We start from the raw sequence: 22082 nt of genomic DNA on the forward strand, positions 1-22082 counted from the left end.
CGCTCTGGGGGAGCGACGAGCGCGCAGGCGCGCAGGCGCGGCTGGGGAGCGAGGTCGCGCAGGCGCAGACGGCGTTGGTTCGAGAAGACCTTCAGCGTTGCCTTGGTGGAGCGGGACGGGCCCACCCTCGGGTTGTAGGTGAGGCGACCGCTGCCGCGGGCCGGGTGGGCGGACGGCCGGCGGGCCTGAGGAGCCGGCCGAGGCCACGGAGGAGGAGCTGAGGAGCGCCGACCTAGGGCGAGGCGAGGCAGGGGAGACTCCGCTGCCCGGACCCTGCTGGTCGCCTGAGGGCGGGAGTCGCCGCCCTGGGCCGGCCGCGACCTTCCGCCGCGCCCGGCGTGCGCACTGGCGATCTGCCCGGGGCCAGGCTGGAAGGCGGGCGGTTTCTAGAGAGGACGAGTCCGGAACCCCAAACCTACACCCGACCCTGTCCTCACCCCGCTCTCTGGCGTGTCCAGCACCTGTCAGGCGTGTCTTGCACTCCCGACGGCCGTAGGGTGGATGCTCTTCATGCATCTTAAAAAGCAGAAACAAGGAACAAAAGAGAAGCTGTCTCCTCTAGTTAGTGCCTTTTGTCGTCTTCTTGGGCTCTAATGCAGCCTCAGGGCATGGTGCATAGCTGTCTTGTAGCGCTAAGATGATTGTGAGGTTGTAGCTTGACTCTCGAGTAACATGGAGTCTGAGTTTTCTCGATTTTTTTGCTTGATCATACCAGCAGTGCATTTCCCATTAGAATCATGGGCCCGAAAAAGGGACAGTTTGGGCATGAACGACTTCAGTTAGCCACTTGACTTTTGCAAAGTGATGATTTTTGAGAAACAGTGGATCAAAAACGCTAAACGCAGCTTGTAAATAGCACTTAGATATTTCGACCACCTTGGTTTATTTTCTCCCTGATCAGTATGAAAACCTAAAACTGTATAAACGTTTCTGTCTGAATACGTAAGACCTGCGTTTCCTCCCTCCTAGAATGATGGCAAAAGATTTACGTTACTACCGGGACTGTAAAATTACCCTGCTAGTGGACTCCAAACTCTGTAACATAGAGCAGAATTTTATTATAGATTGATGTAGAACATCAATACCACTCTTTCGCCTTGACTCCTTAACTTTTCCTTTTGGTTGATGCCTTGGATAAAACCCATGGCATCAATTATAGATCCTCCTCTATGTAAGATAAGTGCTTTACCCACAGGCCATCCCCATTTCTCTATAAATGTTGGGTGTGTGTGTGTGAACTTGTTTATGTGGTGTATGTACACGTTTGTGTGCACATACGTATGCATGTGGAGTCCAGTGGTCTCCTCACTGAACTGAGAGATCCTCCTGTCTCCACTCTTTCCCTACCCCAATGCTGTGTGGGTCCTCATATTCAGTTCCTCATGCTTGTGTGACAGACACTTTGCCAATTGAGCCATCTCCTTTGCCCCGACTTTATATATGATTTTTTTTTGTATGCTCTTTCCTCTTAACTTTATATCATAGTGCGTGCATGTGACAGGTACAAATTTTAAATGACTTTCTAGTTAGGACATGAGTCTTGCTGAATATGGTGGCACACAGCTATAATCCTAGCTCCCCGGAAGCTAAGGACTATCATATGTTGAGAGGTCAACCTTGCTACACAGTAAGTTTGAGGCGAGCCTGGGCTATAAACCAAGGCCCTGTTTATTTATAGGCAAAAGCCTAGCAGGAATTAGATTAAGAGTTGGACTGACTGAGTATAAATATACAGGGTAGTTATTTAAATGATTTGCAAAGTGTCCATAGTTCATGCATAGTGATCATAACTGGAAGATGTGTTCAACCTGTTGATCTGACACAACTTCATCTACAAAGTTCATGGTCAACAACAACTTTGTCATCTATTAAGGTCATGCAGTCAGGCTTTTTTTTTTTTTTTTCTTTTTTTTTGATTCAGAGTCTCATTATGTAGCACCTCTAGCTTGCTCCAGATGTACAAATTGTGTCTGCCCCTGCCTCTGAATGCTGGGGTTGAAGTCACGTTTCCCCATATCCACCCTGTGTTTTATTTATTTATCTTTATTCATGTATATATTTCATGTGTGCGTGCACACTTGCACTTGTGCATGCTTTTGCTTCTTCTGCCCCTGTGTGCCAGTCAAAGGATGACTTAGGGGAGTTGGTTCTACCAACTATGTGTTCTGGCATCAGAATCAGGTTGTTAGGTTTGGTGATTTGTACCTCGTTGAGCTATCTTAGCCCCAAATTAGAGAGTTAGTTTGATGTGTTTAGATGCCTGCATGCCACTGGCTGTGTCAGAGGACAACTTGTGGGAGTTGGTTCTCTCCTTCCACCGAGTGTGTCTGAGGGACAGAACTCAGGTCATGAGTCTTGGCAGTTAGTGCCTTAATTCCACCTCACTAGCCTCAGATCTCCTGTTTACTTTATTTTTTGTAGGTAGAGTCACATCGTAGGCTGCATCCTTGGCTGCATGTGGCCCCCAGGTGGCAGTGCCTGGAAGCTGACTGGTACTTTGGAATTTTCTGGTGTCATAAAATCCTGCTCATGGAATTATTTGAGGTAGTTGAGTGGTTGCTTAGACTTGGCTTTTGAGTCTTTAACAGGAAGACAATAGAAATGCTGCAGGGATCTGTGTTCACCGAGAATTCAGAATGAGGGTCTTACTGGCTTTCTATAGAAATTGGGTAAATAATGAGTAGGAAAGATAGAAAGCATCTTGGTTTTCAAAGGTTTTAATTTCAAAGTTCACACCTATTTTTGGTAAGCAGGTTATTGCAGATAGATTCAATTCTATTTCTGGCTAATAGTAAAAGTATAACGTTAAGAAAAGCTTTAGGAAAGATCATTCTTGAATAGTATATTTCATTTAGTAGGTTTTAAAAATCTTTATTATATTGTGTGTTTGTATGTGTGTCAGCTGTGTACAGATCCTTGCTGAGTGTGTCAAATCCCCTAGAGTTGGAGTTACAGGTGGTTATGGGCTGCCTGACACGCGCTCTTCATTGCTCAGCCACCACTCCAGCTTTCGTAGGTGGGTTTGTTGTTGTTTGTTTGTTTCTTCATTTGTGTTTTGAGATAGGACCTTGGAACCCAGACTGATCATGGATTTGATGTCCTCCTACTGTAGTCTGTTGAGACACCTGGTTCAGTCTCTTGAAGCCTTTTATTTTATTTTAAATTTTGAGACAGGGTCTGGCTAAGTTGTTCTGATTGGTCTGGAACTCTCTATGTAGACAAGGCTGGCCTCACGCTGCCCTTCTCTGCCTCCTGAGTGCTGAAAGTAAAGGCATGTACCACCACCACACCCAGCTTCAAAGCTTTTACATTTTATTTCTTCTTTTTAATTTTTTTGTAATTTTGTGTGTATGGGTGTTATGCCACGTGTGTGGTGCCTATAGAGACCAGAAAAGGTCATTGTAGCCCTTGGAACTGGAGTTAAAGATGATGTGGGAGGCCATGTTGACACCCTTTGGAAGTGTAAGATCCCCGAAACTGGGGAGACCTCCACTCAATTCCCGGGATGAGCTGGCCAGCACTCCAATAACTTGAGAGAAAACCACACCCGATGCAAAACTGCAAGAGGCTTTATTGTCAGCTAGCTGAACTCCTTTTGCCAGTGCAGGGCAGGGGAGTTCGACCCTGACCAGTCACAGTAGGGGGCTTTTAAAGGAAAAAGTGAGGATTTGGGAGGAGTTGGCTACAGCTCTTTTTTGGCCGGTGTCCTTGGTAAAATTACAAGGCATGAGGAGTGGGGAGTGAGTTGTAGCTCTTCTTTGTGGAGTTTATCTCCGTGTCCTTGGCACAGGGAGCCAGACAAGCGCCTGGCTAGGTCACATCTCTGGTTGTAAGGTATAGAAACAAAAAGGCTTTTTGCTGGCTATAGAGAACAAAGAGCTTCTTTCTGGCTGTATTTTTCGAGATCAGGGAAAACAAGCTTAGGGGAACGTTTAGGGGCTTTACCTTTCAGGGAGATAACGCTTTAAGTCAGGGTCTCACAGAAGAACAGCCAGCGCTCTTCACTATTGAACTCTCGCCAGTCCCAGTGGTATGGGGACTAGCCTGGGGCCTCTGTGTGCTAGGCAAAGGTTCTACTACTACCAGTGTTCCCAGTTCTCTTTAATCTGTTATTCTTGTCTTTGGATCAGTCTCATTAAGTTGCCCAGGCCTGGGCTCATTCTCTTTAGCTAGGATTGCAGGCTTGAACCATCAGGTCTTATTTTAGGGACTGAATTTCAGAGTAGCAAAATATTAAAACCCTGAAGGCCTTTAACCCTCCCTCCTCCCAATCCCCACAACCTCCCTTTTGGAGAGTTTCCCTAAATTGCCTAGACTGGCCTTGAATTTGTTACTGTTGTGCTTCAGTAGCTGCGCAGAGATTACAGGCACACACCAGGGTACTTTTTTCCTGTGGGGTGTGGTATTGAGATTGAAGCTAGATTCTCACACCTCAACCCTGAGGACTTAATTGCATGTTTTTACAGTTCCATAAAATGTTTCCTTTGTGGTCCAGGGAATAGCTCAGTTGCTAAAGTACACAATCACGAGGATCTGAGTTTGAACTTCAAACCCCATTTGAAAAGGCCAAGCATAATAGTGTGTACGTGTAATCCCACCTTCGAAGAGGTGTGGACAGGCAGAAGGACCTTGGAGCTCTCCGGAGCTAGCTCAGTGAAAGACCCTGTTTCAAAAAAATGTAAACGGCACCCGAGGATAAGACACATGCATGTGTGCCTGCACAAGTGTGTACCTATCACACACACACAGTGAAAAAGAAAACTCAGTGTAACAAAGCCTGTGAGATGCTTGTCTTTGAAATGCAATAAAAATGATAAGCTCTGGATCTCAAGAGTAAACTCTTATTTTCTAGTTTTAGGACAACTCCATCTTTGAATGTTGATTGCATTAAGGTATAGTGTTAGTGGTGCAAAGGAAAAAAAAATCTTCTCGGGATGAAAGAGTAGAAGAGTTAGGAGTGAACATGCTAAGTGGTTAATTTTTGTTTTCATTTTCATTTTCAAGCTATGTGTAACACACCAACTTACTGCGACCTAGGAAAGGCTGCCAAGGATGTCTTTAACAAAGGGTATGGTAAGTACACAATGGTAAATTTTATGTCCAGTCAGGGTTCGTGGTGAATTCTGAGGATTCAGCTACATGCTTTTACAGATCCTTAAAATGTTTGCTTTGTAGGCTGGGGAATAGCTCAGTTGGTGAAATGTGCAAGATGTGTTCTGTTAGTAAAGTAAGGGAAAGTGACCATTAATGTATACCACAGGTATTAAGGGCTGTTACTAGCCTCTTACCTCTCATTCCTTAGGCTCCTTTGCAACATTAAGAGAGCAGTTGTTATATATACACACATACATAGGCATAGCTAATATTATCTGTAATATGAAGTAGCATCCACATATAATATTTATGCTTCATTTTACTAGTTCTGGTTATGATTAAAGTGCTTATCCCCTCTCTGTATAATGTTTTTTTTGTTTGTTTGTTTGTTTGTTTTGTTTTTCTTTATTTTATCTTGAGACAGGGTCCCAAGATAAAATAAAGCCCTGGCTGACCTGAACTTGCTCTGTAGACCAGGCTGGCCTGGAATACACAGAGATCCACTTGCCTCTGGCTTCTGAGTACTGGGATTAAAGGTGTGTGCTACCATTCCCAGCCTGTACAATGCTTTTTAATATACTGATTTTTAATGGCAGTAGAAATGTCATCTTTTTATTTCTTTGGTAATAATATATTATCTTTATTACAATTAGAAAATGTTCTAGGTTTTAAAATAGTAAATTTTTGATTTTTCTGTGCTGTATACTTTTTTCTTACTACTAATGTTCATTATATTTTTACCTTGCATACACGTATACATACGCAAACGTACATATACACACAACACATAGATATGCGAGTCATTTTAGATTTTAGAATAGCGCATTATTTTCCTTTCTGTCTTTCTTTTTTTACACTTTAAAGGTGTGAGTTTATTCATTTTTTAGGGCATTTAGCATTATACTTTTGTCATAATTCAATTTCTTTTCAACTTCTTGTCTGATGAGAATACCATGTGTTTTCCATATGGGATGTGTAATGTATTAGTTGCATATTTTTTAAGTTGAAAAAACTGGAGCAAAAGTTACATTTTGTATATATTACTTTGTTTTTGAATGTTTCTAGGGTTTGGCATGGTCAAAATAGATCTGAAAACCAAGTCTTGCAGTGGAGTGGTAAGTACCTAATATATTTCTAATGGTTAAAGTATGTTAACTTAAGGGTCGTGGTTTTAAAATAATTGTTTCCTGTTGTAAAAACCAGCAGCATGCTCTTGACACCGCTGCCTGCCCTACAGCAGTGCCCTTCTCGGACTCACTGGGACTGTAAAGCCAGGAGATGGTTAGGTTGAATTTGGCAGCTGGATTCTTTGTCTTCATAAGAGTATCAGGCATCTCACTCTTAGATGATACAGAATGTATATTTTTGACTCCTGTCACATATATATAAACTTTCATGAATGGGTATGAGTACTGAAACCTTTACTATCATTATAATGGTTTATACACATTTTATAAAAATAAATTAATTTTAATGTCTTTTTCACTATTGATTTATACAAAATATAGAAATATAATTTATATATGTATACACACACATATACAAGATTATTTTATATTTCTAAAAGTGAACTAATTTATTTATGTGTATGGGCATTTTGCCTAGATGTATGTCTGAACCTGGTATGTGCTTGGTGCCCAAGAAAACCAAAAAAGACTGTCAGACCACTTGGAACTGGAGTTTCAGTTGTGAGTCACCTTGTGATTGCTGGGAATAAAACCCTAGTCCTTCGGAAGACCTTGTTTTTATGTGGGTTTTTGTTGCTTTTTAAGAAGATGATGATGATGATTGGAGACAGGGTTTTTCTGTGTATCCCCGGCTGTCCTGGAATTTGCTCTGTAGACCAGTCTGGCCTTGAACTCACAGAGATCTCCTGCCTCTGCCTCTTGAGTGCTGGGATTAAATGTTTGCACTACCACCAAGCTCAGTTTTATGCTTTTTAACTGATTCTCTTCCAGTCTTTTTTATTGGAAGTTAAGATGTTGACATATTTTTCAAAACATCATTAGGCAGACATTCAGTAAATCTCAGCAAGTAGATTAACTTTTTCTTCTGGTACTCCATATTGAACCTAAGGCCTTATGCATGCAGGGCAGGTATTCCACCAGTGAATTGCACCCTAGCCCCCAGCCCCATTTTACTTTTTAATCTGACACAAGTTCTTACTAAGGTGCCAGTGTTTTCTTTGAACCCACCCTGTATCCCAGATAGGCTTGAACCTGCTATGCTCCTGCCTCAGCCTTCTAAGTACACATTTTAGAATTGTCACAAGTTACAGTAGTGTTGGAAAAGTCAACTGTACCTTTCTCTCTTCCTTTCATGCTGCTGTGGTGCCGGTGTGCATTCAGATGGTGAGGAAAAAGCCTGCCTGTGTGCTTGTTCTGGGGCTGCTTTTGTCTCTATTAACCTAGGATTAACTTTGTCTTTTGTTGTACATTTTTTATGTTTTACATGATCTTTGTCTGTGTTGCTTACGAACATTAAACACATAGCTGAAGATGCCATTTTCATGTTGTAAATATATTTTATACTTAATTTACTAATTGTCAAATTAGACCCAAACTGAGGCAATTTCTGCACTTCAGCTTAGAACAGTGGTAGCCTTCTCTTTGAGTTTGTGTGTCTGGTGCTTTAGATTCTTGATAAAAGCGTCTGACTTTAAGAGACAGAGGAAGACATAGAATAACACCATAGTAGTTACATTTACTACATTTGCCATTATTGGGAAGCAAATATAAAACTGTAATATTAGACAATTAGACTTACTATTAAAAGCAAACAGTTTCACATTAAGGAATTGACCTGAGCCGTTAAACGTGGCTTATGCTGTATTGTTTTTCTTAATGCCTTGCTCTAAGTGGACAGCATGGTTTTTATTTTGGAAGCTTTTTGTGTAGTGTTACAGGTCGTATATAGTTCCCCACAGTTTCATCTGTGCAGAACTAGGTTAGGGCTAAAGGGAGGATGCCTGTTGCCCTCAGTGAAACAGAACTGCTTAGGAAGGGTCCCCTTCCATGCTGCTGGCCAGATTTCAGAAATGCTCCTTGAAAACAGGGTCAGGCAGACATTTCCTTCTGGGCAGTCACAGATTATCAGTGACAGGTATTGACTGTTTGTGTCCCCTAGAAAGAAGGTCTTTTCCCAACTGCTAATTATCACATGATGGAAGGGACACTGAAGTTGGGAGGAAGATACACTTACAGCATTCAGAGTGATTATTTGATACTTTAGAGGGTAGGCCTGATGGAGAAGGAGGAAAAAGGCAATTAAAAATTCTGTTTTATTGTGAAAATAGGTGTCGTTTGAAAATGTTTATGGTGAAAGTTTTACAGATAGTTTTGTGGTTGAAGCATTCATGTTTGACAACACTGTAAATATGCTTGAGTGCTATGTCAGTATGTAATTGAAAAGGATCACGGTTATGTTGAGTGTGTATTTTCACAGTGTTTTTCCTTTTCTAGTGCTGGGATGGAACTCAGGTCCTTGAGCACACTAGGCTAGCACTTTACCATTAAGCTATTTCACATGCCCATAAAAATACATTTTTAAAAACAGTAGTTGGAGCTGGAGAGATGGCTCAGCAGTTGAAAGCATTTGCTGTACTCACAGAGGACCCAGGTTTGGTTCCTAGCACCACATACAGTTTACACCTGCCTGTAACTCTATTTCCACTGGGTCCGGTTTGCTTTCTGGTCTTGATGGGCACCAGGCATACACATAGTATACATACATATATACAGACATTCATATAGACACATAAAATAAAACTAAGTCAATCATAACTAAAGCAATAGGCTGATGATATAGATCAGTGATAGAGCTGTGAGCAGGGCCTTGGGTTCCATCCCCAGCACACCCCACCTCTACCCCTCATGCCATCCCACCTCACCCTCCACTTCACCCCCACACTTCTACCCCTGGTTACAAAGTACTAAACTGTTGACTATGAAAAGAAAGTTGAAGCTAGTGTTTAGGTTTTTAATCACCTCTAAATGTACTGTTTGACAAGTATTTTAGAGACTTGATAGTCATCTTAGGCCATGAAAAATTCAGTATTTTTACCTTTTTAATAAAGGCATTTATTTCCATGAAAGATATTTTTCTCTTAAAGTTAAAAATTTAATATGCTCATTAAAAAAATATGTGGAATAATAAATATCAATAAGAAGGAAGGAGTAATGGAATGTTCTAAACCTGGTTAGAGACAGGAAGGAAGCAGAAGGTATGTTGTTGAAGGCTAGGGTTGGTTTCTGTTTGGTGAAGTCATTTTAAAATAATAATGTTTTTCTTGTTTATCAGGAATTTTCTACTTCAGGTCATGCTTATACTGACACAGGGAAAGCATCGGGCAACCTCGAGACCAAATACAAGGTCTGCAGCTATGGGCTCACCTTCACCCAGAAGTGGAACACAGACAATACTCTCGGCACGGAAATCTCCTGGGAGAACAAGGTAAGAAAAAGCACTAGAAGTTATTTGTAGGTTTAATAGTTCATTGATATCACATAATGTCATTATAAAAATAATAACGAGGGCTGGAGAGACGCTGAGTGGTTAAGAGCAAGTCCTGCTCTTCCAGACTTGAGTTCAGTTCTCAGCACCTTGCTTGTCAGGTGGTTCACAACCACCCATAGCTCCAGCTCTAGGGGGTCTAAACCTCCTGCCTCACGAGTACCTGCACTCACATGTATGTACTTCTGTACAAGTACACACGGATACACGTGAGTAAACATAATAAAAATAATCCTTAAAAAATTGAACAAACACAAAATGTAATCTGAGTGGGAATTTAAATGTCTTCTACCGTATTTTCTTTCTGTAGCCTGTTTATTTACTTTCTTGGTGTGTCCTAACTTTTCTAGGAAACCACACTATCTTTGTTCTGATTAGTTAATTGTATTATACAGTTGATCATCCTCTCCTGAGGAGAGCAGACTCTCTAATTTAGATTACTTTTGTAATCTTTGCAAAATTAGGTGTACAGGGATGTTTCTGCAGTTTTTAATGTTTGAAGGAGAACGTTTTGTCAGACACTGTGTTCAGGGTACTGTATTTTCCTTTTGGAGAATGGATCTCTTGTAGTCCAGGTGAACCTCAGACTTTCTTTGAAGTTGACCTTGAACTCCTGATTTTCCTGCCTGTACCTCTAGTGTGGGGATTACAAGAGTGTGCCACCATGCCTAGCTGAGTGTTGAAGGTATATCTATATTAGCACCTAGGGAGGGGTACAGCTAAAGCAGGTGGCTTTGTTAATGTCATTTCAAGAGAACAACACGGTTATTTTGTTACATTGGAACAATTAATTTTCATCAGTAACTTTGATTATTTAATGTATTAGGATTTAGCTTCTTACATTTTAATGTTTTGAAAGTTTTGAGATTGGGTCCTCATTATGTCACCCAGGCTGGCTACAAACTTCTGGGCTTAAGGTTTTCTGTCTCAGCCTCTTGAGTATCTTGGACTCTAGGGACATGCCACCATAACCAGCTTAATTTATGTTTTGATGGGAGAACCATGAGGAGGGCTGGGTTTGAGGGGAGGGGACTTAAGGGGATAAAGAAAGGTGGGAGGTAAGAGCCGGGAGTGGTGGTGTGTGCCTCTAATCCCTGCACTGGGGTGGGGTGTGCAGTGTGAGGGCAGGTGCATCTGAGTTCAAGGCTAACCTGATTTACAGAGGGAGTTCCAGGACAGCCAGGGCTACACAGAGAAACCTTGTCTCGAAAAAAAAAAAAAAACAAAGAAAAGATGGGGGAAGTAATTTATTATATAATTGACTATTTGGCTTTCTTTAATGACTTTATTATTAAAGAGAAAGTGGGAAGAAACCTTAGCATTGGTTTTGTTTTATTTTGTTTGAGTTAAAGAATTGAAAATTGTTAATTGACAAATTTTTGTTTTACAGTTGGCTGAAGGGTTGAAACTGACTCTTGATACCATATTTGTACCAAACACAGGGTAATTATCCAAACCCATTTTTTTTTGTTTGTTTGTTTTTTTCTGTAGGGGTAGGGAGAAATTGGGAGGTTGTTTTAGCAATGCTAGAATACTTGTGTGTCTTTAAAGGAAGATTTCCTCAAGGCAGCATAACACTTACAGTTAAAAAAGAAAAGAAAGAAAGAAAGAAAACAGGCACGTCTATGTGGGTTAGGAATTAGAAGGCCTGAGACCTGAGCCATCTGTACTCTGAAGGCTGCTGTGTTTGGCAAGAGTGTATCTAAGATGTGAGGACCAGGATGAGTGCTGTGCTGCCTTCTTAGTTTCTGAGCCTTAGACGTCCTCCAGGCTTAGTCTGTTTGCCATTATTTCATTTCTTATCTGCTTATCCTGGTTTTCTGCTGTCTGAAGGCAGAGATGCTAGATAAATGCAAAGAGAAATTTGGTTTTAGATGAAACAATGGGTCTGTTCTTCCTGTCACATGCCTTAATTATTTTTAGAATAATCTTTTAAAAGACTTGTAAGGCAAAACTAATTCTGATTCAGCATTGCTATTATTTTGGCTGGGTGTGTTGGTGCATGCCTTTAATCCCAGCATTACGGGGACAGGCAGGCAGATCTCTATAGTTCCAGGCTAGCCATGGCTACACAGTGAGAACTTGTCTAAAACAAGCAACAAAAAAGTGTATTTCTACTAATAGGTTAGTTATGTGGTTTTTTTTTTTTTTTTTTTTTTTTTTTTTGGTGTTTCGAGACAGGGTTTCTCTATAGCCCTGGCTGTCCTGGAACTCACTCTGTAGACCAGGCTGGCCTCGAACTCAGAAATCCACCTGCCTCTGCCTCCCGAGTGCTGGGATTAAAGGCGTGCGCCACTACGCCCGGCTAGTTATGTGTTTTGATATTACATTTTAGCACTTGAAGATAATTTATTTCTCACGTGTCTCTCTATATATATTTTCAGATTATTAACTTGGCACTTAAATATCTTACTACTTATGGACTTTGTATTTTTTTAACAAAAATGTTTATATCTGTGGCATAATGTGTAGTATTTGAATATGTGTATATACTGTGTAATCAAATATGTCTATCTCCTCAAACATCATTTCTTTGAGTTGAAAGCAACTTTAAAATCCTTGCATTATTTTTGAGATATATAGTACTTTATGTGTAATAACCCTACTGTGCAACAGAACATCAGAGCACTTCCTATTTAACAGTCACTCATAAAACGCTTTGTTAGTTTATATAATGACATATACATTTATTTGTGTGTGTGGGTTTGTTTGTTTTTTGAGCAGTTTTTTTTTTTTTTGTGTAGCCCTGGCCTCTTCTGGAACTCACAGAGATCCACCTGACTCTACCTCCTTGGGTTAAAGTGCTGGGATTAAAGGAGAGTATCACAGCCCGCACTGACACATACTTGCATCCTAAGGGTTGTATTTGTAGAGCTAAGTCGTTTGTAGCATTTGTACCACACAGTCATCTACCTCTGGGGAGGGTATGACTTTATACCTCAGAGTGGAAATGTGGACTCATGGTTTTTATCATGTTATTTGTTTTTACAGAAAGAAGAGTGGGAAATTAAAGGCCTCCTATAGACGGGATTGTTTTAGTCTCGGCAGTAATGTTGATATAGATTTTTCTGGACCGACCATCTATGGCTGGGCTGTGTTGGCCTTTGAAGGTTGGCTTGCTGGCTACCAGATGAGTTTTGACACAGCCAAATCCAAACTGTCTCAGAATAATTTCGCTCTTGGTTACAAGGCTGCAGACTTCCAGCTGCATACTCACGTGTGAGTGTTCATTGCGTCTTTAGTGCCAGTGCAATTCCCCTGAATGGTGAAAGGATGGTAATACTGCTTGGTAGGTGCCAGTCCTGCTGCACGGTCTCACCGTCAGCAGTGCATTGTCAGGAAGCTCACACACTGAGCCAGTCAGGCTGCGCTGCTGTGTTTCTGCTGTCAGCTCTCACCGCAAACTCAAGGCTATTTTAGCATCTGTGAAACCACTGAGTGCAGACAGCCTAGAGCACATATCACCAGATAAGAACAATCACCAGATAATGTGAACAAACTGGAACTACTCTGGTAATTGTGTATGGAGTTTTCATATAACTTTGGTTGGAGCCCAGTTACTACCTCTGTTGCATCCAGAAATAATAGGAATCTCAAAGTAATCCTGGCTTTCAGTGTTGGCTGAATCAGCCTCAACTTGTACTTACAATATAGCTAGGTTTGGGTGTTTTAAGACGAATCTCATGTAGATCAGGCTAGCCTCAAACTCATGTAGCAAGCTTGACTTGAACTCCTGATCCTCTTGGCTATACTTTCCAGTGCTGAGGTTATAGGCAGGAGTGAGCTGTGTGTTTCTGAGGCATTGCTCTGTACCTCAATACTCTTAATATAGAAAGTGGTCTTCAAGCGCTGTTGTTAGAAAACCATGGGATGCTTCAAAGAGCCATGAGTTTATATCTGGAGCAGTGCATCCTGGGTATTGATTGTAAAGTGTTTTAAGCTAGTCTTGTTTTATTCCTCTATTTTTATCTTTCTAAAGTGTTTATGGGCCTAGATCATATGAAAGAGAGACTTAAAGGTTATAATTTCTAGATTACATGAAAGATACTTACCTATAGATTACATATTTATCTGAGGTGTCTGCCTTTGAGCAGAGTTGAATTCTGTCTTAAAAATTTTATATTATGTTGAAGAGCCAAGTAAATCAATCAGGAGCTACTATGCTTTAACTAGGCTCTGACATATTTTGTAGGTTGGCTTTATGTCTTGTTTAATAGTCATTTGTACTAGAAATTTGCTAGACTCCATAGTTGCCATATAGAATTTGTTTCCATGTATTAGCAGTAAGTGATTCCATCTTTCTTCCTTCCTTCCTTTCTACCATGAGAACAGGAATGATGGCACTGAGTTTGGAGGCTCAATCTACCAGAAAGTTAACGAGAGGATTGAAACGTCAATAAACCTGGCATGGACAGCTGGCAGCAACAACACTCGTTTTGGCATCGCTGCTAAATATAAGCTGGATTGTAGAACTTCTCTATCTGTAAGAATGTGCTGTGAGATTGGATCCTAGTTGTAAATGAGTGCTGGAGTACTGTTACAGTGCTTATGTTCTTTATTCACTTCATGATCTCACTCATGTAGTGAGAGGTCATTATGGCTAAGGCAGGAAATTTGGGTTCTAGTCCTAATTTCTCAGCTGTTGTGTAGCCTTGACCTCAGTATGTTCTTATGTGTAAATTCATGGGAGTAGATTACTATTTTTACTAATAATAGTTATTTAAGTTAGCACTAACAGAAATTTAGCTCTTAGGTGTAATGCTTTTACATGTATTATCTCATGTAATTCCTGTAACTGTTGAGTGTGGTGAAAAGCAATATCCTTATCCCTGTTCTACAGTCAACCTGGAAACTAGGTGGAGGTCATAGGAAGCAGCAGTGTCAAAATGAGAGTCCGGATCTGGCTTTTGATACCTGAGTCCATGTTGTCATAAACTCTAACTGCTTCATCATTGTTGGGGGTTGTAAGATGGTGTCATAAGGAATTTATTATAGGCCAGGCATGGTGCTGCATGCCTTCAGTCCCAGTGCTTGGGAGGCAGAGACCACAGCCCTCTGTGATTTCTGTGGTGGGTTCCAGGATAGTCAGGGCTGTGAAGGGAGGCTCTGTCTTGAAACAAGAAATTCAGTACATAGGGATGTTTGCTAACAGTGTGCTTGAAAATCTGTTCAAGAACTTGACAGCATACATTCTCATTACCCACAATTCCCATCAGTCCTCTCAACTAGTTAGAAGATTTATCTTTTTACAGTGTTAATACTTTTAAATTTGCCCAGTACTTTTAGCTTTAGAAACCATGTGCATGAAGTAGTTTTTGCGCTGAGCTGGCATGTTGTGAAGTTGTTTTCTAACTGCTGCTTCTTCATCTCTTAATCTTAGGCCAAAGTAAACAATGCCAGTTTAATTGGACTGGGTTATACGCAGACCCTCCGACCAGGTATGTAAAGGGAATTAATTAGTTGGAGGGTCAAGACGGAAAGTTACAAAGAGATAATGAGAATAATCTTTGCAACCTCTAAAGTAATCACCGTGGGTTGACTGACGCCATTGTGTAACAACTAGCTATACAGACAAAGTAGAACGGAGCAGGTGCTCTTGTTCTAAGTTTTTAACTGATTTCTTCTAGCTATACATTTCCAACTAGTTTAAAACTATGATTAATCACTAGCTTTTGAATTTGGCTTATCCCTCATTATTCTTCATGTTGAATTCCAAGTAGTTTTTCCTTCTCATGTATCAGTCAGCCTAGACAACTGTGCCAGTGCAGTGTAGCTTACGCCTACCTATACTCCATGCTATTCACTTAGATCAGTTATTTCTAGAAAATTTAGGTCTGAGTATGATACTGGCTACAAGTAATTACGGTGTTTTCTTCTCCTTAGGAGTCAAACTGACCCTGTCAGCTTTAATAGATGGGAAGAACTTCAATGCAGGAGGCCACAAGGTTGGATTGGGATTTGAACTGGAGGCTTAATGTGGTTTTGAGTAGAGTATCAATTGTCCCTGGAAATGAAGAGAAATGAACCCACTATGTTTTGGCCTTAAAATTCTGTGAAATTTCAAAGTGTGAACTTTTTATTCTTCCAAAGAATTGTAATTCTTCCCACACTGAAGTCTAGAGATTACAGATCTATCCAATGGGAGGTCCTGGAAGGCATGCCTGGAAATTGTCATGTTTGTGCCACATTTCAGTTGAGTTCTGCAGAGTTAATTTAAATATGTTCCTCAGCAACAACGTAGTGTCATGTTAAAGGAGTGACCTGCCTCCCCGGTCTGTACACCGCGTCCTGCATGTCCCAGTCCACTTTTCCATGGCCTTTTGTTATATCAGTCTCTGCTCTAGTGAGAGCTTTGGTTTTGCATCAGAGTAAAATAAACCCATCACATTTGGAACATAATTGTTTATCTGACTTATTAGTAGTGGTTGGTTTGCTTGTGAACGTGGAGTCATTTCTAAAGTGGTGAGTCTAAAATACACGTGCTTTCCCCCTCCCTTCGACTTCTGCTTCTCACTCCATCCTAGAAGGGTGAAGCAGTGGTGGTGGTCTGCTGTGGAGAAGCACAGCTCTGGAGGAACTAGCTTCTTGTTGGATCATGTTGCAGTGTCTTGAAGCTGCTCAGTGCATTGTGGGGGAAGAGACAGGCAGAGGGAGAGATGGATGGGAGGCTACATGGGAAGGGGGTGTCTCTGACTCTTCCAGGGCTTCAAAAATGTTTGGGAGTTTTGTTTTTTGAGTAGTAGGTGTGATAATACAGCTGCAGATGGAGTTACAGTTTAGAAAAGATATGGGTAGACTTAAGTCTATCATAGTTGTAAACTAGTTAGAAGTAATGTATGCCTGTTATATAACAGTTGGAGACAGCTTAGAATTAGATAGAAACTCTTGTTCTTTACAACCCTTCCTCCTTCATTACTGCAGCAGTTTGATTTATATTCTTGTAGATGTTATTAGTATTTTAAGAGATCTCATAGGTGTCTATTTATAGAAGGTTAAAGTGCTTATCTCCTTTTAGAGTACACTTTAAAAAAAAAGATTTATTTATTTATTTATTTATTTTATATGAGTACACTGTAGCTGTCTTCAGACACACCAGAAGAGGACATCAGATCCAGTTACAGATGGTTGTGAGTGACCATATGGTTGCTGGGAATTGAACTCAGGACCTCTGGAAGAGCAGTCAGTGCTCCTAACCTCTGAGCCATCTCTCCAGCCCCATTTTTTTTTAAATGATTTTTTTTCCTTTTAAAAATTACTTAAAAAAAAGAAAAATAGCTGGGCGTGGTGGCACACGCCTTTAATCGCAGCACCTGGGAGGCAGAGGCAGGCAGATTTCTGAGTTCGAGTCCAGCCTGGTCTACAAAGTGAGTTCCAGGACAGCCAGGGCTACACAGAGAAATCCTGTCTTTGGAAAAACCAAACCAAAACAAAACTTTAACCTTTACTGCCCCCTCTTTTCTATTGCTGTGACAAAACACAGACCAAGGCTACTCATAAAAGCAAGCTTACGTTTCAGAGGCTTAGGATGAGGATGGAGCAAAGGCATGGTGGCAGCCTAGAGAGACATCCTGGGAATTTGAAATCTCAAAGCCTACCCCAAAGACACCTCCTAATCCTTCCTGAACAGGTCTAGAAGCTGGGGACCCAACACGAGCCTGTGGGGCCATTCTCATCCAGATCACCACCTTCCCCTCCCTCTGTGTGTGGGTTGTGAATAGACTCTCTCTCTCTCTCTCTCCCTCTCTCTCTCTCTCTCTCTCTCTCTCTCCTTCTCTCTCTCTCTCTCTCCCTCTCCCTCTCTCTCTCTCTCCTTCTCTCTCTCTCTCTCTCCCTCTCCCTCTCTCTCTCTCTCCTTCTCTCTCTCTCTCCCTCTCCCTCTCTCTCTCTCTCCTTCTCTCTCTCTCTCCCTCTCCCTCTCTCTCTCTCTCTCTCTCCTTCTCTCTCTCTCTCCCTCTCCCTCTCTCTCTCTCTCTCTCTCTCTCTCTCTCTCTCTAGTTTATGTATAGACTAGCTATATATGGCTGTTATATCAGGACACCTGAGCCACCCAATCTGAGATTTAATTTTCATTCCTTGGTTTAAATTTAGATGGTTACATGTAGCAGTGGCTGTTGCAAGCTTGCCCTTAAAGTGTTGGTATTGAGTTACAGTCCTATCACTGGAGCTCCTCCGTGCCTTCCATGCACACGGACTCTGTTGCCACACTACCATGTTTGTTTTGAGGGTGAAAGGTTCTATCTTCTTTTGATTTATACTTCCCCAGTGGCAAATGAGAAGGGCTGTTTTCACATATTTACTGGTCATTTATATTCTAATGTACTCGTTAGGATTCAACCTAAGAGGGTTGTCTTAAAATAACTAGGCAACATTTGTTCTTTGAAAAACCCCAAGGTAAGATAGTACTTGACCCTGACAAAGCCAAAGCCTGCCTAAAAGCTGCCAGGCAGCAGCAGTCTTTGCCCAGTTATGGCTAATTTGGTAGTGACACACCACTGACTATATCCGCCATAGCAAGCATAAGATAAAATTTTATTTTCTCAACTATTACCTTTGTGGCTTGAGCTACCATTACAAGAGAAAGTAAAATAGTTTGTCCATGTATCTAACCCTGTATCATAAAAGCCCATGTGTGGTGTGAGTAGACAGACCCTGCTGTGGGTGGAGGGAGACGCTCTCACAGCGTGCCTGAGGATTGTTGTGCAAGGCGATTCTTCAGTCTAGTGTGGGTAAGAGTGTAAGCAGTGTAACGGCAGGGCTGGGGTAGCATTCGCTCCAAGGAAGAGCTAATAAGCTGTATCCTTGGTTATTTCATCTGCTGAATGACCTCATGACCTCAATTAGCCAATATTGTTGAGAGCAAAGTTTATATATTGATAAGGTAATCCAAATATGGATGTGTGGAAAGTTTAAATTCAACCTTTATTCGGGGATTTTATCAACTTGTGGCTGGTTGGGCCGTATGATGAGATTGCTCTCTTGGTCCCTGTGGCCCAGTCCCGTGGCCAGCTGCTGCGGAACCGCTTTGCACTCCCAAGTTACTGCCACTCTCACCAGCTCTCCTCTGGAGCTCAGTCCTTGCCCAGTTTTCCCATTCCAAAGCCTGGCTGAATCCCCTCCCCCTCAAGGCTAACTTCTTTCCCTCCAGCCCACCTGAGTGGCAGTGAATGGAGAACAGCAGACAATCTTAGTTTAGAATCAGCAGATAACAAGCGCTGTGGGCAGAAACTATCTATCATCCTAAACTCAGCAACTGTTCAGTGTTGGAGATCTCCTGGTGGCAGAATCCGCCATCAGATCTAACAGTTGCCAGTCTACATCTTGTTTCCTTTCCTCACCATTCAAAAAGGCTAACTTCCTCCTGCGTCCCCTTTTTCTCTCTAGGACTGGAAGGCCTGCCTCTCTGTTTTCTCCCAGCGATTGGCTTCTTGTTGTTTTTATTAACCGATCTATTAATTAGGGGAAAATTCTGCTAAAGGAAAGAACTCTGCAGACCTCTGTTTCAAAGTGCCTGGCAGAACTCTCTCCTTGGATCTTGTGCAGTTACCATTTCCCCAAACTGAATCCTTCCATATCCATACAGTGCTTGGAGTTTGGGCCAAATTTCCACCTTTTGCAAACTTCTCTGATCTCACCCACGCACTGGTTGGTTTTTCCCCAGAGCTCCTGCTCAGATGAAAATAGCCCTGCATTTTCTTTATAAAGCCTTTTGGTCTGTAGAAGCGTTTGTCTTTCTGCCTTCAGTGGCCAAGTCATTGAAGATTTGGCACTTGATAGTACAGGCTGTTAGCTTAAAGGTAAACTACAACAAGCCTTTATTTGGCTTGGCTTCTCAGTAAAGAGGGTTTCTGAAAGTAATCATAATTTACTGTGATCATCAAAGAAGCATAATTACTGTTGTTGCGTGCAACTCTGAACTATAAGAGGATCAACATTTTGCAAAGTGATTTCTATGATAATGCTTAAAGGCTCTAAAAAGATGTTGTTGTGATTACAATTAACCTTGGCCCCACTAGGTGCCGCTGTGGTACCAACCAAAAATAAACCCCTGATGTCCTGGCCCTTTCTGCTCTTGAGGTCATCCTGTCCATTTTCTTGGACCCCCTCTCTTGCCTTACTTACCTCCCCTGACTCCCTGTACCTTGAAATTTCTGAGTTCAGGGATTGGTTAACAAATGGCAAACTGGGAAAGACAAATTTTCCATTTCATTCTAAACAAAATTCCTTTTGCTGTTTAAGCAGGTTTCAGTCTCCAACAAGAACTCTTGGTCCTTGAGTGTGTCTGAAACACATTACTTAGAACATTAGTGGCTCTCGCCCTTCTTAATGCTTCAGCTCTTTAATAGAGCTCCTCGTGTGGTGATGACCCCCAACCATAAAATTATTTTCATTGCTACTTCAGAACTATAATTTTGCTGTTGTTATGATCGTAGTGTAAATATCAGATATGTAAGGTATCTGATAACTCCTGTGAAGGAAAGGGCCATTTAACCACAGGGGTCGTGACGCACAGGTTGAGAACCACCAACTTGGAACATTTACTCACAGAACCAAGCACCCTTTTCTTCTTGGACTTCCACATTCTCACACACCTGCAGTCATATTCCTAGGACTCCGGTGTAGTCTTTTACCTTTCTGAGTTTTTTTTGTTTGTTTGTTTGTTTGTTTGTTTTTTGAAACAAGGAGTCTCACTATGTACCCTTGCCTGGCCTGGAGCTTCTGTATAGACCGGAGTAGCTTGCCTCTGCCTCCCAAGAGCCGGTATTAAAGGTGTGTGCCGCCATCCCAGCCAGTTACTTTTTTTTTTTTTTTTTTTCTTTAAAAACAAAATAAGGGCTGGTGAGATGGCTCAGTGGTTAAGAGCACCCGACTGCTCTTCCGAAGGTCCAGAGTTCAAATCCCAGCAACCACATGGTGGTTCACAACCATCCGTAATGAGATCTGGCGCCCTCTTCTGGAGTGTCTGAAGACAGCTACAGTGTGCTTACATATAATGAATAAATAAATCTTTAAAAAAAAAAAAAAAAAAACAAACAAAAAAAAAATAAATAAAACACAGGGCCTCTCTGCAGTGCTGACTGTCCTGAAATTCTTTTATTATAGACTAGGCTAGCAGCTACCTTGCCTGCTTCTAGCTAAATGTTTGTCTTCATTTTGTTATAAAAATCTTACAAACAGTGGGAGGTGGGAGGGACCCTCTAGAAACTACCAGAGGAGGTGAGAGTCTCTAAGGACTCAATGGGGGTACCTTAGCCAAAATGCCCTACATTGTGGAGAGGGAACTCAGAGTCCACCTCCAGGAGATAGACAGGGTCTTAAGCAGAGGGGCATGGCAACTAACCTACAGGTAACATTTCTGACCCTGAAGTGTTCCTGTCTAAAAACTGCAGGGAAGAGACTGAAGGAAGGGTGGTCCAATTACTGGCCCAACTTGGTATCCTTATGGGAAGGTGCCAAGACCTGACACTATTACCGATGCTATGATACACTTACAGACAGAACCTGGCATGTCTGTCCTCTGAGAGTCCCTACCAGCAGCTGACTGAGACAGAAGCAGATACTTGCAGCCAACCATTGGACTGAAGTCAGGGACCCGTGGTCGAATTAGGGGAAGGATTGAGGAAGCGGAAGGGGAGGGTGACCCCATAGGAAGACCAGCAGTGTCAACTAACCCGGACCCCAGGGAGCTCCTATAGACTGAGCCACCAACTGTACCAACCAGTAGCATACACAGACCAGTCTGAGGGCCCTGGCACAAATAAATCTAGCAGAGGTTTGCCTGGTCAGGTCTCAATGGGAGATGTTGTGCTTGAGAGACTTGAGCAGGGGGAGGAGGAATGGGATGAAGAACTGTGGGAGAGGGGACTGAGAGGGGAAGAAAACAACTGGAATGTAAATAAAATAATAATTTAAAAAACAACCCCCCCAAACAAACAAAAGACTTGATTTTTAAAAGATGTATACACAGCTATCTATGGGAGCCAGAAGGGCTTCCCTTAGAGCTGGAATTATAGGCATTTGTGATCTGCCTAATGCAGATACTAGGATCAAACTCCGTCCTCTGGTAGAGCAATAACAATAATTAGCATCTCTCTAACTCCTTATCCTTGTCTTGGTTCCCTGCCTCAAGTCTATGATAACCAAGTGCCCTCGTAGAGGAATGTTACCAGGGAAATTGGGCTTCTCTTTTATGGTTTCTTAGACTCCCAATAAATTAATTGTAAAATAGACTCAGAAGGAAGCTTGTGAACCATTTTAATAAGGCCTCTAGCTGGCATCCGAAAAAGAGAAAAAAGATGTTTTGAGTTAGAACTCAGAGAAGTGGGCAGGTTTACTAGTGAAGATCTGAAAGGGACAGCACGAGGAGAAAGACTTCTGAGAAGTCTATTATCTCATTAAGGTGATAATTACTCCTCCCATCTCCTTAGGAAGTTTTCTTAGTAGGGTTTCTATTGCTGTGAAGAGACGCCATGACTACA

At 41.7% G+C, this 22082-nt stretch overlaps 1 protein-coding gene across 3 annotated transcripts; it reads left to right on the plus strand.

The window, feature by feature from the left end:
- Positions 1 to 12: 12 nt before the first annotated feature.
- On the plus strand, positions 13 to 16017 carry Vdac3 (voltage dependent anion channel 3). 3 transcript variants are annotated; one of them, XM_085844088.1, is made up of 9 exons: positions 13 to 138; positions 5005 to 5073; positions 6160 to 6209; positions 9394 to 9546; positions 10997 to 11049; positions 12598 to 12825; positions 13939 to 14089; positions 14987 to 15044; positions 15490 to 16017. In XM_085844088.1, the coding sequence occupies exons 2-9, from the start codon at positions 5007 to 5009 to the stop codon at positions 15579 to 15581; spliced, it is 852 nt and encodes a 283-aa protein (XP_085700214.1). In that variant the 5' UTR covers positions 13 to 138; positions 5005 to 5006; the 3' UTR covers positions 15582 to 16017. The 3 variants fall into 3 exon arrangements, with proteins under 3 accessions (XP_085700214.1, XP_085700215.1, XP_085700213.1); XM_085844089.1 differs by lacking the exon at positions 13 to 138 and adding an exon at positions 2998 to 3016 and having other exon boundaries at positions 14987 to 15048; XM_085844087.1 differs by lacking the exon at positions 13 to 138 and adding an exon at positions 2998 to 3016.
- Positions 16018 to 22082: the final 6065 nt, after the last annotated feature.

This window comes from Mus caroli, unplaced genomic scaffold, assembly GCF_978045245.1.
Source record: "Mus caroli unplaced genomic scaffold, Mus_caroli_1 scaffold_10, whole genome shotgun sequence".
Classification (NCBI taxonomy): Eukaryota; Metazoa; Chordata; class Mammalia; order Rodentia; family Muridae; genus Mus; species Mus caroli.

Bases quoted from the DNA above. Each gene is read 5' to 3' on its own strand.
- Vdac3 (XM_085844088.1), top strand. From the start codon at position 5,007: ATGTGTAACACACCAACTTACTGCGACCTAGGAAAGGCTGCCAAGGAT. The intron at 5,074-6,159 runs GTAAGTACACAA...GAATGTTTCTAG, and splicing joins TGTCTTTAACAAAGGGTATG to GGTTTGGCATGGTCAAAATA. The intron at 12,826-13,938 runs GTGAGTGTTCAT...CCATGAGAACAG, and splicing joins TTCCAGCTGCATACTCACGT to GAATGATGGCACTGAGTTTG.